The 13,376-nt window shown below is 35.4% G+C and overlaps 1 protein-coding gene across 1 annotated transcript in view; it reads right to left on the bottom strand.

The window, feature by feature from the left end:
* Positions 1 to 13,376, bottom strand: part of SYCP2L (synaptonemal complex protein 2 like) — a 124,346-nt gene that overhangs the window by 49,095 nt on the left and 61,875 nt on the right. The window contains exons 18-21 of the mRNA XM_077143315.1: positions 13,086 to 13,179; positions 12,433 to 12,530; positions 11,507 to 11,564; positions 11,309 to 11,390 (exon numbers count right to left, since the gene is read on the bottom strand). Coding sequence (XP_076999430.1) covers positions 11,309 to 11,390; positions 11,507 to 11,564; positions 12,433 to 12,530; positions 13,086 to 13,179 — 332 coding nt within the window. The remainder of the gene's footprint in view (positions 1 to 11,308; positions 11,391 to 11,506; positions 11,565 to 12,432; positions 12,531 to 13,085; positions 13,180 to 13,376) is intronic.

The raw sequence follows: 13,376 nt of genomic DNA, 5'->3' as shown, positions 1-13,376 counted from the left end.
GCATACTGTAAAGATGCCTAGGTTGTCAGCCTTTAACAGCAGTCACATCTATTCCTGAGTTGTAATTTATTTCTAAACTGAGATGATGAGCTCTTCATGTATAATCCGGTTATTCTCTGGAACTTTGGGTACCTGCGCGACACCCAAGACTCAGAACTTGAGTTCCACAGCTATGAAAATCAGCATTACCCAATATACCAACTGTTTAGAAAGCTGAAAAAGAGTTCAGACTTTAATTAAAGAGATGAATGAAGCTGATTTGGGTAGGACTAAGGTAGATGAGACTAAAGGGTAAAGGATGACATTGACTGTATTTTAAAACTTCAACTTCTACGTGACACCAAAGAAAAGATGTTTATTTGGTGCAAAACTTGTATTTTTTGTAGCCCACTATCTAATTTAACTTGTATAGTCAGTTTATTCAAACACCATAATTACATGGAACCTTGAATAGAGAGTGAGATCTTGGTGGTTTGTACAGGTGAGTGAGATGCCCTGATACATGGCAGAGTAATTCAGGCTGAAGAGAAACAACACTTTCAAAGTCTGCTTGAGGGACGGGAGAAAAACGTGGAACTGTTAAACTTCAGCACCTGGGGAATTCCTGATATTCTCACAAGCATTGGGGACTACCAATTTAATACGTCAAGGTTTCGATCTTGGGGCTTGGCTCCTGTGACACTGATTCTTGCAAAAGAGAAGCTAAGCTACCTATGACCATGCCTAAGACTCACTCCCAGAGAATCTCTTTTGTTTCTCAGATGTAGCCCCACTCTCTAAGCCACCTCAGCAGGTGAACCCACAGCCCTCCCTGCCTACATGGGATGTAACTCGAGGGGTGTAAATCTCCCTGGCAACGTGGGACATGACTACCAGGGATGAGCCTGGACCCAGCACCACAGGATTGAGAGAGAATTTTTTGACCAAAAGGGGGAAGAGAAATGAAACAAAAAGTTTCAGTGGGGCATGCCACGGTGGCTCAGCAGGCAAGAATGCGTGCCTGCCATGTCAGAGGACCCGGGTTCGTTTCCTGGTGCCTGCCCATGTAAAAAAAAAAAAAAAAAATTTCAGTGGCTGGGAGATTTCAAATAGAGTCGAGATGTCATTCTTATGCAGTATATAGATATGCCTTTTCAGTTTTTGGTATTTTAGAGTAGCTAGAGGGAAAGGCCTGAAACTGTTGGGCTGTAATCCAGGAACCTTGATCCTTGAAGACGGCGACATAACTATTTTGCCTTTATGGAGTGAATGTGAGACTGTGAAAAACTTGTGACCAACACCCTCTTCATCCAGTGTATGGACAGATGAGTACGAAAATAAAGACAAAAATAAATAAATAATAGGGGCATAGAGGTATGGGAAGTCTGGGGTGTCATTTTTCACTGTTACTTTCTTATTTTTATTGTTTTTAAAAAATAAAGTGTTTAAAAATCTATTGTGATGCTGAATGCACAACTATATGATGATACTGTGAACCACTGATCATACACTTTGGATGATTATATGGTATGTGAATATGTATCAATAAAATTGCATTTAAAAAACTTTAAAAATACATTATGAAAATGTAATAGCAAACAAGTGTAAATCTAAAACATTCTCATATCTGACAGCAAAATTCACAATCAATTTTTAAAAGTGACAAATTGGACTTCATCAAATTTCAAAACTTATGCTCTGCTAAAGACCCCAGTCAGAGGATGAGAAGACAAGGTATAGACTGAGATAGAATGTCTACAAACCATGTATCTGACAAAGGACTCCTAGTAAGAATAATATAAACTCAGCATTCATAAAGACCAGTGCAGTTAGAATATGAGAAAACAACATGAGGCATTTCACCAAGGAGGGTATATGAATGGAAACTAAGCACATGGAAAGACCTTCAATATAATGAAAAAATTAGGGAAATGCAAATGAAGAGCACAAAGAAATACCACTACACACCCATTAGAAGAGCTAAAATAAAAAACAGTGATAATATCAAATGCTGATGAGACTGCACAGAAACAGGGTCTGTCACATATTGTTGGTGGGGAGTAAAATGGTACAGGGCCACTCTAGAAATTAGTTTGGAAGTTCCTTTGAAAACTTATAATGGACTTCATTTACAACCCAGAAATTTAGTCCAGAGAAATGAAGACAAATATTTCAGCAGGAACTTGTCCATGGATGTTCACAGCAGCTTTATTTGCAATAGCCCCAAACTGGAAACTACCTAAATGTCTTCCAAAGGGTGAATGGCTAAGGAAATTGGGGTATATTTGTACCATGGAATACTACTCTTAAATAAGATGGAATAAACTGTTAATACACACAAACTTAAATGAGCCTCAAGAAACTTATGAGTGAAAAAAAGCCAATCTCCAAAGGATACATAGTTCATTAGTATATTCATGCAACATTCATAAAACAAATTATCGGTTTCCAGGGGTTACAGACAAGAGACGGGATTGTCTATAATTATAAAAGAGAAAAAAAGGAAGTCTTGTGACTATCATAAATACAGTTGACTGTCTTGATTCTGGCAGTTATGCATGGGATAAAGTTACACAGATCTATGTGCATGCACACACACAAATCGATGCATATAGATCTGGAGAGATTTGAATAAGCTTTGTGGATTGTAACAATATTAATTTCTTGGTTTTGATACTGTGCTGTGATTGTGTAAGATGATAACAGCGGGGGAGGCCAGAGAAGGGGGAACAGGACTTCCCTCTACATTTCTTTGCAACATCCTGTAAATCAATCATTATTTCAAAAAAAAAGTTAAAATAATAAATTCATACATCTTTTTTAAAAAAAAGAATGGGCTAGGAAATGACTGTATTGCACAATACTTTGCTTCTAGAATTTCTTTGCCTGATTTTTTTTTTCCTTTTTCCTCTAAATTATCCCCAAACAAGTAACAACTCGATGAGTTAAACTGAAGAGCTGTTATGGGCAAAACTTGAAAAAGATATAAAGTATTGAAATTATTTGCAGAAAGAATACCACCTCATCTATTTAAGATACATCGAATATCGGTATTAAAAAAAGATTGAACATGTACCCAACCATTAATACTATCACCCGTAAAAGCTGTGCAGTAGAGATAAACGGGTACATTGAACAGACACATGAAATTCTTAGCTGACCTGCCTTTTATTTACCTCAAAGGCAGGAAACCACAGAGTCGTACATACTGCATTACTATTCAAGTCCACAAACTGTTACAAAGCCAAAACAACCTTAGTGAATAACTTCTAAAGGTGGGTTTATTTTTCTGACAACTCCAATATGCTACAACCTCATTTTTATCATCCACTGGAAAGACTGCCTTAGTATAAATCAGGCTTGTTTTGGAAATAATTTAAAATAACATATGGTAGGCGACCACGGTGACAGTGTGAGACACTCAGAGTTTCTCTGTACCCACAGACTCTTTTAACAATAGGAAAAGCTGTTAAAGCCATCTTCCTCAGAGCTCCAGAAAACACTTAAAGTGTTACAGTCATGGGGCAAGCACCAAATCAAGAAACATCAACCTAAAACGTAGGAAAAGTTTGTGGCACACTTCGTGGCTCCAGTCCCACCCCCTCCCTGGCTCAGTGTAAAGCCAGCCTATGCTGTCAGTGTAGGTGGCTGACCTAGTACTGGAGAGGACAGAGTAAGCCTTAAGTGCATGCTGGGGTGCAGATATAGCTATACCTATGCAGTGCAAGCCTAAAGGGCTAAACCAGGACACGGGCTCACCATCCCAGAACTTGCCCTGTATGCAGAAGCAACTTGTGGACAGCTAAATCACTATAAGAAACAATCAAATTGAAGCGTCCAAGGGAAAAGGAATACCAGCTTTAAAACATACAATAGAGAACCCAGGAGGGAGAAAAAGTCCACTTCATAAGGAGAAGAGGAGGCATTCATGTCTCTGTATACAGAGAATACATAAGGCCATAACCACATGCTCAGAAAAGACTGGAGAGTACCCTGTGTGTTTGCCTTGGGCTGATCTTCTGGTAGGTAGGCTAAGGTCTGAAGGAGAGCACCAGCCAACACAGAGCCAATCTGCCAAGGCTACAAAATGTGTTTTTTTTTACACTGGTGTGTTTTCTGTTTGTTAGCTCCTGGCCCTCAAGGAAATTTTGCTCATATCATTAGCTAGAAATCACCTGAAGCAACAACAAGCTCAGGGACTAAATTTCAGATTCAACACTTTTCAAGTACTAAAATGTATAGTGTACAACAAAAGATTATGAGAAAAACAAAGAAACAGGAAATAATGGCCCATTCAAAGGACCAGGATTAAAAAAAATACAGAAATCATGAAAACAACAAGCATCTCAATACGCTCAAGGAAATAAAAGAAAATGCAGAGAAAAAAACAAGGGATAACAGGAAAACAATGAATGAACACAATGATAATCTCAATAAAGAGATTGAAATTTTAAAAAGGAACCAAATAGAAGTACTGAGTTGAAGCCCCCAATAACTGAAATGAAAAATTCTCCACAGGGCTTCAACAAAAGATGAGAATTGGCAGAAGAAATAATCACTGAACTCAAATATAAGAATAGTGAAATGATTCAGAAAAAAAGAAGAAAACAGAACAGAGCCTAAGAGACCTTCGGAACCACATCAAGTATAACAATATATGCATATTAGAGGAGTTTCAAAAGGAGACTGAGATAAGGAGCAAAAGAAATATTCAAAGGCATAATTCAGAAAATTAATCAAATTTAAGAAAAGGCATGAATATACATATTCAAGAACCTCAAATAGTATAAATGCTAAGAGACTCATGCTCAGATTTTATTTAAACTGTCAAATGCCATAGCCAGAGAGAGAAACCTGAAAACTGCAAGAGAGGAGCATGTTATGTACAAGGAAGACCTAATAAGATTAAGTGCTGTTTCTCATTTAAAAAAACAAACCAAGAACATACACCTAACAGCAAATCCCCCAAATATATAAAGCAAATATTGACAGATATGAAGGGATAACAATTCTACAGTAATAGGAGACTTCAATAAAGAATAAAATACCTAGGCAGAAAATTAATAAGGAAACAGAAGACTTGAACAAGACTCTAAACCAACTAGATCTGAAAGACATGTATAGAACAAACCAGAATCTTCTCTAGCACGCATGGATCATCCTCCAGGATAGATTGTTATGTTAGGTAACGAAACAAGTATCATCAGTAAATTAAAAAATACTGAAATCACACCATGTATTTTCTCTGACTACAATGAACGATGCTAGAAATCAATAAAGGGAGAACTGGAAAATTCACAAATATGGGAACTTAAGCAAAGTATTCTTAACCAATAGTTCAGGAAGAAATCACAAGGGAAGTTAGGAAATATCCTGATGCAAACGAAAATGAAAATATAACCTAACAAAATCTAATGAATGCAGCAAAGGCAGTGCTAGGAGGGATATTTATCACTCTAAATGCTTACATTAAAAAAGAGAAAGATCTCAAATCAGAGACCTAAACTCATAACTGGAGAATCCAGAAAAAGAAAAGAAAGATAAACCAAAAGAAATTGGCAGGAAGGAAATAAAGATTAGGAAAAAATGAAAAATAATTTTTTAAAAGAGAAACAGCAAAACCAAACCTTGGTTCTTTGAAAAGATCAATAAAATCAACAAACCTTTCACTAGATTGAAAGAAAATAAGACAAAGGACCCAATTACCTAAAGTCATAAATGAAGGGGGGACGTTAACCACTGACTCCACAGAAATAAAAAAGGATATTAACAAGGTACTATAAACACTGTATGCCAACAAATTAGATAACGTAGACGAAATGGACAAATTCCTAGAAACATACAAACTACCCATGCTGACTCAAGAAAAAAAGATGATCTCAACAGACCAAAACAAGTAAAAAGCTTGAATCAATAATTAAAAACCTCACATAAAGAACAGGGTAGAACCAGATGTCTTCGCTGGTTAATTTTTACTAAATATTCCAAGATAAATTAACACCGCTGCTGCATAAATCTTCCAAAAAAAAGAAAAAAAGGAAAAAGTGGGAATATTAACTAATTATAACTCATTATGTGAGGCCAGCATCATTCTAATGATGAAGCCAGATAAAGATGTCACAAGAAATTACACACCAATTCAAATTTTGAATAAGTGCAAAATTGCTCAACAAAATACTAGCAAACTGTATTCAACACACGGATTATACACCCTGATCAAGTGGAATTTGTCCCACATATACAATGATGGTTAAACATAAGAGCATTCATTAGCGTAATACAGATATAAAAATAGTAAATAAACATATGAAAAAATGTTCAATATCATTAGCCGTTATGGAAAGACGAATTAAATCTACAGTGAGAATACTATTTCACACCTACTAGAATGACTATTATTTTTTAAACAGAAAATGTTGGAGAAGGTGTGGAGAAATCGAAAACACTTGATCATCATTGGTAGGGATAAAAAATTATGTAACCTTTTTAGAAAACAGTTTGATAGTTCCTCAGAAAGTTAAACAAAGAATTATCACATGACCCAACAATTCCATTCCTAGGAACTCAAGAAAACCAACAAACCCCCCAAAGAATTTGAAACAGAGACTCAAACACATTTGAAACCAATGTTCATGAAAGTATTATTCAAAATAGCCAAAAGTTGTAAACAATCTAAGTGTTCATCAACAGATGAATGGAGAAACAAAATACGGTATATGTATACGATAGAATATTATTCAGTCTTAAAAAGGAATGAAGTTCTGACACATCTACAACATGGATGAACCTTCAATCATGTTGAGTGAAATAAGTCAGAAACAAAAGGAACAGATATTATGTAATCTCAATGATAGGAAATACCTAGAATAGACAAATTCAAGTGTCAGAAAGTAAATTATAGGTTACCAGGGGTGCTGAATGGGGGGGGGTACTGTTCATACAGAGTTCATTTGCAGGTGATTAAAATGTTTTGGTAATGGAATATGGTGATGGTAGCACAATATTGTAAATGCCATTAATATTACTGTATTGTACATATGAAAGTGGTTAAAATGGGAAAATTTGTTGTCTATATATGCTAACACAATAAAATTAGAGAAAAAATGAAGGCAAAAGAGGGACTTAAGACATACAAAAAGAAAAAATTATTGACCAAGCAGACCCACAGAAGAATATTTAAATCCTTTAAGCAGAAGGAAAATGCTATCTCATGTAAATCTCTTTACATACAAAGGAATGAAGAACAGTGGAAATGCTAAATACAAAATAATTTATTTTAAAAGTATCTAAAATATAATCGAGTGTTGTCAGTAAAGTATTGACACATCTGAGACTTTCTTTAGAAAGACCTATTTGCATGGAGAGCCCTTGGCTCACATCTGGGGACTTGGATTTCGAGAGCGTTCCCACCTTTGCCTACTATACCTAAACTCCTTGAACAAACAACGTGGCTTAAGCTGAAGAATGAAAATATTTCTGGGAGTATGGGGTTTGAATACAGGTTAGGCAGAGGGTGCCTACTTAACCAATTCACAATGAAACCCCTGGGTATTGAGTCTCCAATGAGGTTTCCCAAGTATCATTTCACACATGTTGTCACAATCCACTACTGAAGCACACTAAGCACATGCTGTGTGACTACATGGGAGGGAGGACTCTGGGAAGTTTGCAGTTGGCTTCTTCTGGACTTTGTCTCAGGTGTTTTTACCCTTAATTTGCTTTGTATCCTTCAGTATAATAAATCATAGCCATGAATATGATTAAATACTGAGCTCTATGGTGAACCAAACCTGGGGGTAATCTTGGGGGCCAACCCCAACTGTTTAAAATAAAACTAATAAAAATGTGTTGTTCAGCTTTTAACATATGTAGAAGTAAAAATTATGGCAAAAATAATACAAATACCAGGAAAGGAAAAATAGATGAATAATGTTGTAATCTTTTTATATATTGAGTAATAAAATATTACCTGAAGATTGAGGATAAGTTAAAATGTATATATTAATCCAAAGCAGCAGCTAAAAAATAGTTATACCCAATAAGTCAGCAAAGATGATAAAATGGAATGACAGAAAAAGATACTCAATTTATCCAAAAGAAGGCATAAAAAGGAATATCATGACAGCAAAGAAAACAAATAGCAAGGTGACAGGTGAGAAATGCAGCCATATCACTGATCATAAGATGTAAATGGTCTAAATATCCAAATCAAAAGGTAGATATTATTATATTGAGTTCAAAAACATGAAAAACTATATGCTGCCTACAATAAACCCACCTTAGATATATAAAGCCAAATAGATCAAAAGTAGAAGGATCAAAAAAGATATGCCATACTTACATTAATGAAAAGAAAGCTGGAATGGCCATATTAATACCACACAAAATAAATTTCAGAGGGTGGAATATTACTAGAGATAAAGAAAGTCATTTCCTAATGATGAAGACTCAATCCATCAAGCGAACATAACAATCCAAAATGTTTCTGCAACAGAGTTGTTCAATACATGAAGCAAAACCAAATAGAATTTAAAAAGAAAAATATATAAATTCATAATAATAATTGTAGTCAGAGATTTTGACTTCCCTCCCTTAATTGATAGTACAAAAAAATGATAGAAGTAGAAAATCAGGAAGGTTATAGAACACTAGAACAACACTATGAAATATTTTAACATAATTGACATTGATACAACATTCTATACCCAATAGCAATAGAATACCTGTCCTTTTCAAGGGCACATGGAACATTTACCAAGACAGACCAATATTTGGGGCCATGCTACAAGTCTCAATATCAACTATAAAGGAATTCAAGTAATGGTAAATTGAGTTTTCTAACTACAATAAGATTAAAGCAGCCATTTTAAAAAATTCTCTGGAAAAATCACCAAGTACTTGGAAATGAAATCGCACACTTCTAAATAACCCATAAGTGAAAGAAGAAATCAAAGTGAAATTAGAAACTACTTTGAACTGAGGGGAAATAACACATATCAAAATTATAGAGTTATAGCTAAAGCAGAGCTTAGAGACATTTTACATAATCAATTCCTGTGTTAGAAAAAAAAAGACTGAAAAAATCAATGACTTCAGCTTCTACCTTAAGCAACTAGAAAAAGAAGAAATCAAACCCAAAGCATGCAGAAAAATGGAAATAAAGCTCAGAGCAGAAATCAAAAACAAAAACAGAAGGAAAAATTTTAATATAACCAAAAACTGATTCTTCCAGAAAATCAACAAAATCATTTTAACTCTAGCCTGATTTTTCAGGAAATAAAAGATAGGAAATTACGAAGATTGTAAATGACAGTGGGGCTATTGCTAAAATATCCCTTGTGACACGGCTGTAAGAATTCTTAGCAAAATATTAGTAAATCAAATCTAATAATGTATAAAAAACTAATACAGTTTAGTCTTGTAACTACCTGTTGAAGAGTGCTTTGAAAACTATCGCCTTTTCCTTTTTTGCTTTGTATATATGTTATATTATACAATTTTAAAAGTTAAAAAAATAAAATGCATGAATACTTCACAACCAAGTAGAGTTTACCCCTGGAATGCAAGGTTGGTTTGACATCCCTTATTTCAAAATGAGCTAAAATAAAGATAGTAAAGTTATAGTAAATAAGATAATGTGTAAAGATAGACAAATAGAACAAAGGAAGAACATGCAGTATTCACAAATATACCTACAAAAAAATGATCAACTGTTTTTCAACAATGTTGCTAGACCCATTCAATGGGGAAAGCACAATCTTTATGACAAATGGTGCAGATAGTCATATACTCAAAAATTAAAGTAAACCTCAGCCCTTACCTCATACAATACATAAAAATTAACTTGAAATGGGCCTAAAAATGAAAACTTCTAGAAGAATGCATAGCAGAAAATCTTATTGACCATAAGTTTGCTGAAGATTTAAGGAAGTCACAAAAAAGCATAAGCTACCAAAGGAAAAAAAAATCAATCAACTAAACTTCACCAAAATTTAACATTCATCTTTAAACTTAATTGTTTCAAAAATAAAAATAATAAACCACAGACTAGGATAAATATTTACAAGGATATATTCAACAAAGGTTTGGTATCTAAAATATTTAAAGAACTCTTACTTCTCAATAAAACAAACAATTCAACTTAAAAAAAGGGTAAAAGAGCTGATCAGACACTTAACCCAAGAAGATGCACAAATGGCTAATAAACACAAGAAAAGGTGCTCAGTTTCCTTAGAGAAATGTAAATTAAAACCACAAGGAAATGCCATGACACTGTCACTAGAATGGCTAAAATTAAGAAGGCGGATGTTATTACCAAATATTGGCAAGAAGGTGTAGCAACTAAAACTCCAAATACCACAGACAGGAGTGTAAAATGCTATAACTACTTTGGAAAACAGGTTGGCTATTTTTTTCTAAGCTGAACATATTCCTATGTTATGATCCCAGAGACTCCACTCCGATGAATTGACCCAAGACAAGAGAACACGCATTTATACAATGACATACATGAATATTCCTAACAGCTAGATCTATAATAGCTTAAAATGGGAAATAACTCAAAGTCCATCAACAGGTGAATGAATAAACACAATTTGGCCTATCCATACAATGGAAAACTACTACAGCAATATACAGGAATGGACTATTGATACATATGACATGGATGAATAAAAAAAATAAAGTTTGAAAGAAACTAGAAAAAAACTGTACATACTATTTAATTCCACACATCTAAAATTATAAAAACTGGGCTGGCAATGGTGGTGCAGTGGCACAGCTCTTGTCTGCCATGCCGGAGACCCGGGTTTGATTCCCGGTGCCTGATAGAAGGTAAATCAGTGATTACCTGTGAACGGAGGTGAGAAGTGGAGAAGGGCAGGATTCATGGGTGTACACATACATCACAGTTCAAAGTGTATACTTTAAACATGTGCAGTTTATTGTGTGTTAATTAAATCTCAAAAAAAGCTATTAAGAAAAATTTACTTGTCCTATGACTCATCCCTCATAGGGCTACATGGAAAAGTGGTAAATAAGTTAATACCTGCAATGGTGAAACTGCCAAGGAATCACCATTCTGACTGGGGCTACTCAGTGTTTTACCCCAGGAAAAAATACATTTTCAAAGATAACAATGCCAGAGGTTTGGGGGTTGGGAGGATCATCTAACACTGAGGTCACTCTATGGAATGCTGCCTATGAGGCTTTCCCATTGGGTGGGGTGAACAGATGCAGAAAAGGGTTTAGAAACCAACTGGATTGGACAACTTGCAGTACTTAAGTTAATAGCAAGCCACATGGCTTATTCAATTTGAAAATCACTTACCTAGATTTGTCGTTTAATTCAGGAACCTGAATTTTAACTGATAGCTCTTGTAAATCTGAAGACCACTCATGTTTTGAAGTAACTTCTAATCATGAAAATTAAAAAACACAAATTATTAAGCATCTCAAGTAAACATTTAAATATCCCACCCAAGTCTTATTTAGGATAGGTTAAAAAAAAATAGTAATAATAACTGACCTTGTGATGTATCATCCAGTCTCAACTTTTTGGGTGAACTATCAGCTATATCTGTTTGCTGCAGAAAAAAGATTTTATATACATTTAATTATGGCTCCTTTGAAGCACTTCTGTTGAAAATCTCTTGGAGCTACTTTACAACTCATAAGAAAAACATTTCCCTGAATACTGAGATGTCAGTTTCTTTATTCACTAGATTTGCCTCCAAAGGAGTATTGATTGCTTCCTATGTTTCATACCCATCCCAGGAGAAGATTTTCTACTATTGAAGACAATTCCAGAATGTATGACAATCAATAAGTGAAATGTCAAAGAAGACTTAACAAAAAGTATCTTCAAAGAGATTGGTATTTTGGGGATAAGTGGACAACTTTCCAAGGAAACCACTTAGAAGTTAATTTGGTGAAATTCTCTCTGGTGTGTTTGTTTTAAAAAAAAAAAAAGACATTCTCATCATACTTCTGAATAATGCATCGATATAAACAAATGCCAGACAATGAGGAACAATGAGGCATGGACTATTTATGCATGCTAAACACTATGCTAAGTGCTATATGCCTGTTCTGTTTTTTTGAATCCTTATAGGGTTACACCTGTGAAACGGCCATTAACTCAATTTTATAGATGGGAAAGCACAGGCTCACTGGTGTTGAGTTCCTATATCTGGTAAGTGAAAACCAGGTCTGACTCAAAACATTAGTCTCCTTTCGGGATGAAACAGAGGCCCTCCAAGTCATGCACTGCACGGGAGAGTCAAGCCACATGAGAGGAGAGAACATATATGCACAGCAGGCTAAAATAAAGTAGAAGAGGGGACAGTGAAAAGAGAGAGAGATGATCTAACGGGAGAAAACGGACCTCAGCCAGGAGAGTTGGCTTCCTAGTGGACCCAATTCAGAACCTTGTCATCAGCTCTCCATACTCACGGCTGATGCAGACTGGTCATTTAAAGGCAAAGTTATTAGGCAGCGGTCACCTTCAACACCCATTAACTCTGCCAGGTCAGTGGAGTCTTCTGCCTTGTCTATACACATAAAAGAAAAGAACCTTTAGATAAAAAAAAAAAAAAAAAATCTAACCACCATGGACAATACCGGGCACTCTCTCCAGCTGATTTTTATGAGAATGCATACTCTGGTATGCCATCTTTTGTTAAGAGCTGGTAACTAAGTCCTGCCTTAAATCTAAAAACAGAAATTGCTGGACACTTTGGAAAACAATCTTGGGATTTAACTCAGAGGTACGTGACCCAGTGCAGGGCTGGCTCTGTGGGTAGATGAGTTAGGCCCTTCTCATGTTGACTTAAGAAGCATGTGGCGGTGCCCGCTGTACCCCCATCTTCTGACTCTGGCCACCCCACACCTCTTCATGCTTAATCCATTGTCATTTCCAGTTGGCCCACTGGAAACTACTAGGTGAAGGAGATGGTTCAAGGCTATTGATTGCTTTTCATTCTCCAAAGGTATAATCATACTTATTCTTCTCTGTCCATAAATTTTCATCGCCTTCTTCAAGGTAAGATTTTATCATTACTTTAACAGCAAATTCAGAGTAAGAATTGTATTATTGCCCAACATACCTGTCTCTCTTCGTTGGCCGCTAGGAATCTCAGAGTCTTCCTTCTCAACCGCACCAAAAGGTTCTGCGGAGATTTTTGTTTGACCAGGCAATATCTGAAATGCAAGCCAAAACCCATGCAGCTTTCAAAAGCAATAATCGCCAAAAAAAATTCACGGGAAAATTAAAGCTCAGAACCCAACATACTGACAATTAATCTTTAATTCATCTTTAAAAAGACATACAAAAAACAAAAAACACTTATTCTGGCAAAGCTGGGCTTCATGTTTAAAGCATTAAGGTCAAGTCTTGT

The sequence above is a fragment of the Tamandua tetradactyla genome, chromosome 25 (genome assembly GCF_023851605.1).
Source record: "Tamandua tetradactyla isolate mTamTet1 chromosome 25, mTamTet1.pri, whole genome shotgun sequence".
In the NCBI taxonomy this organism is placed as follows: Eukaryota; Metazoa; Chordata; class Mammalia; order Pilosa; family Myrmecophagidae; genus Tamandua; species Tamandua tetradactyla.
This window is presented reverse-complemented; position numbering and strand designations above follow the sequence as displayed.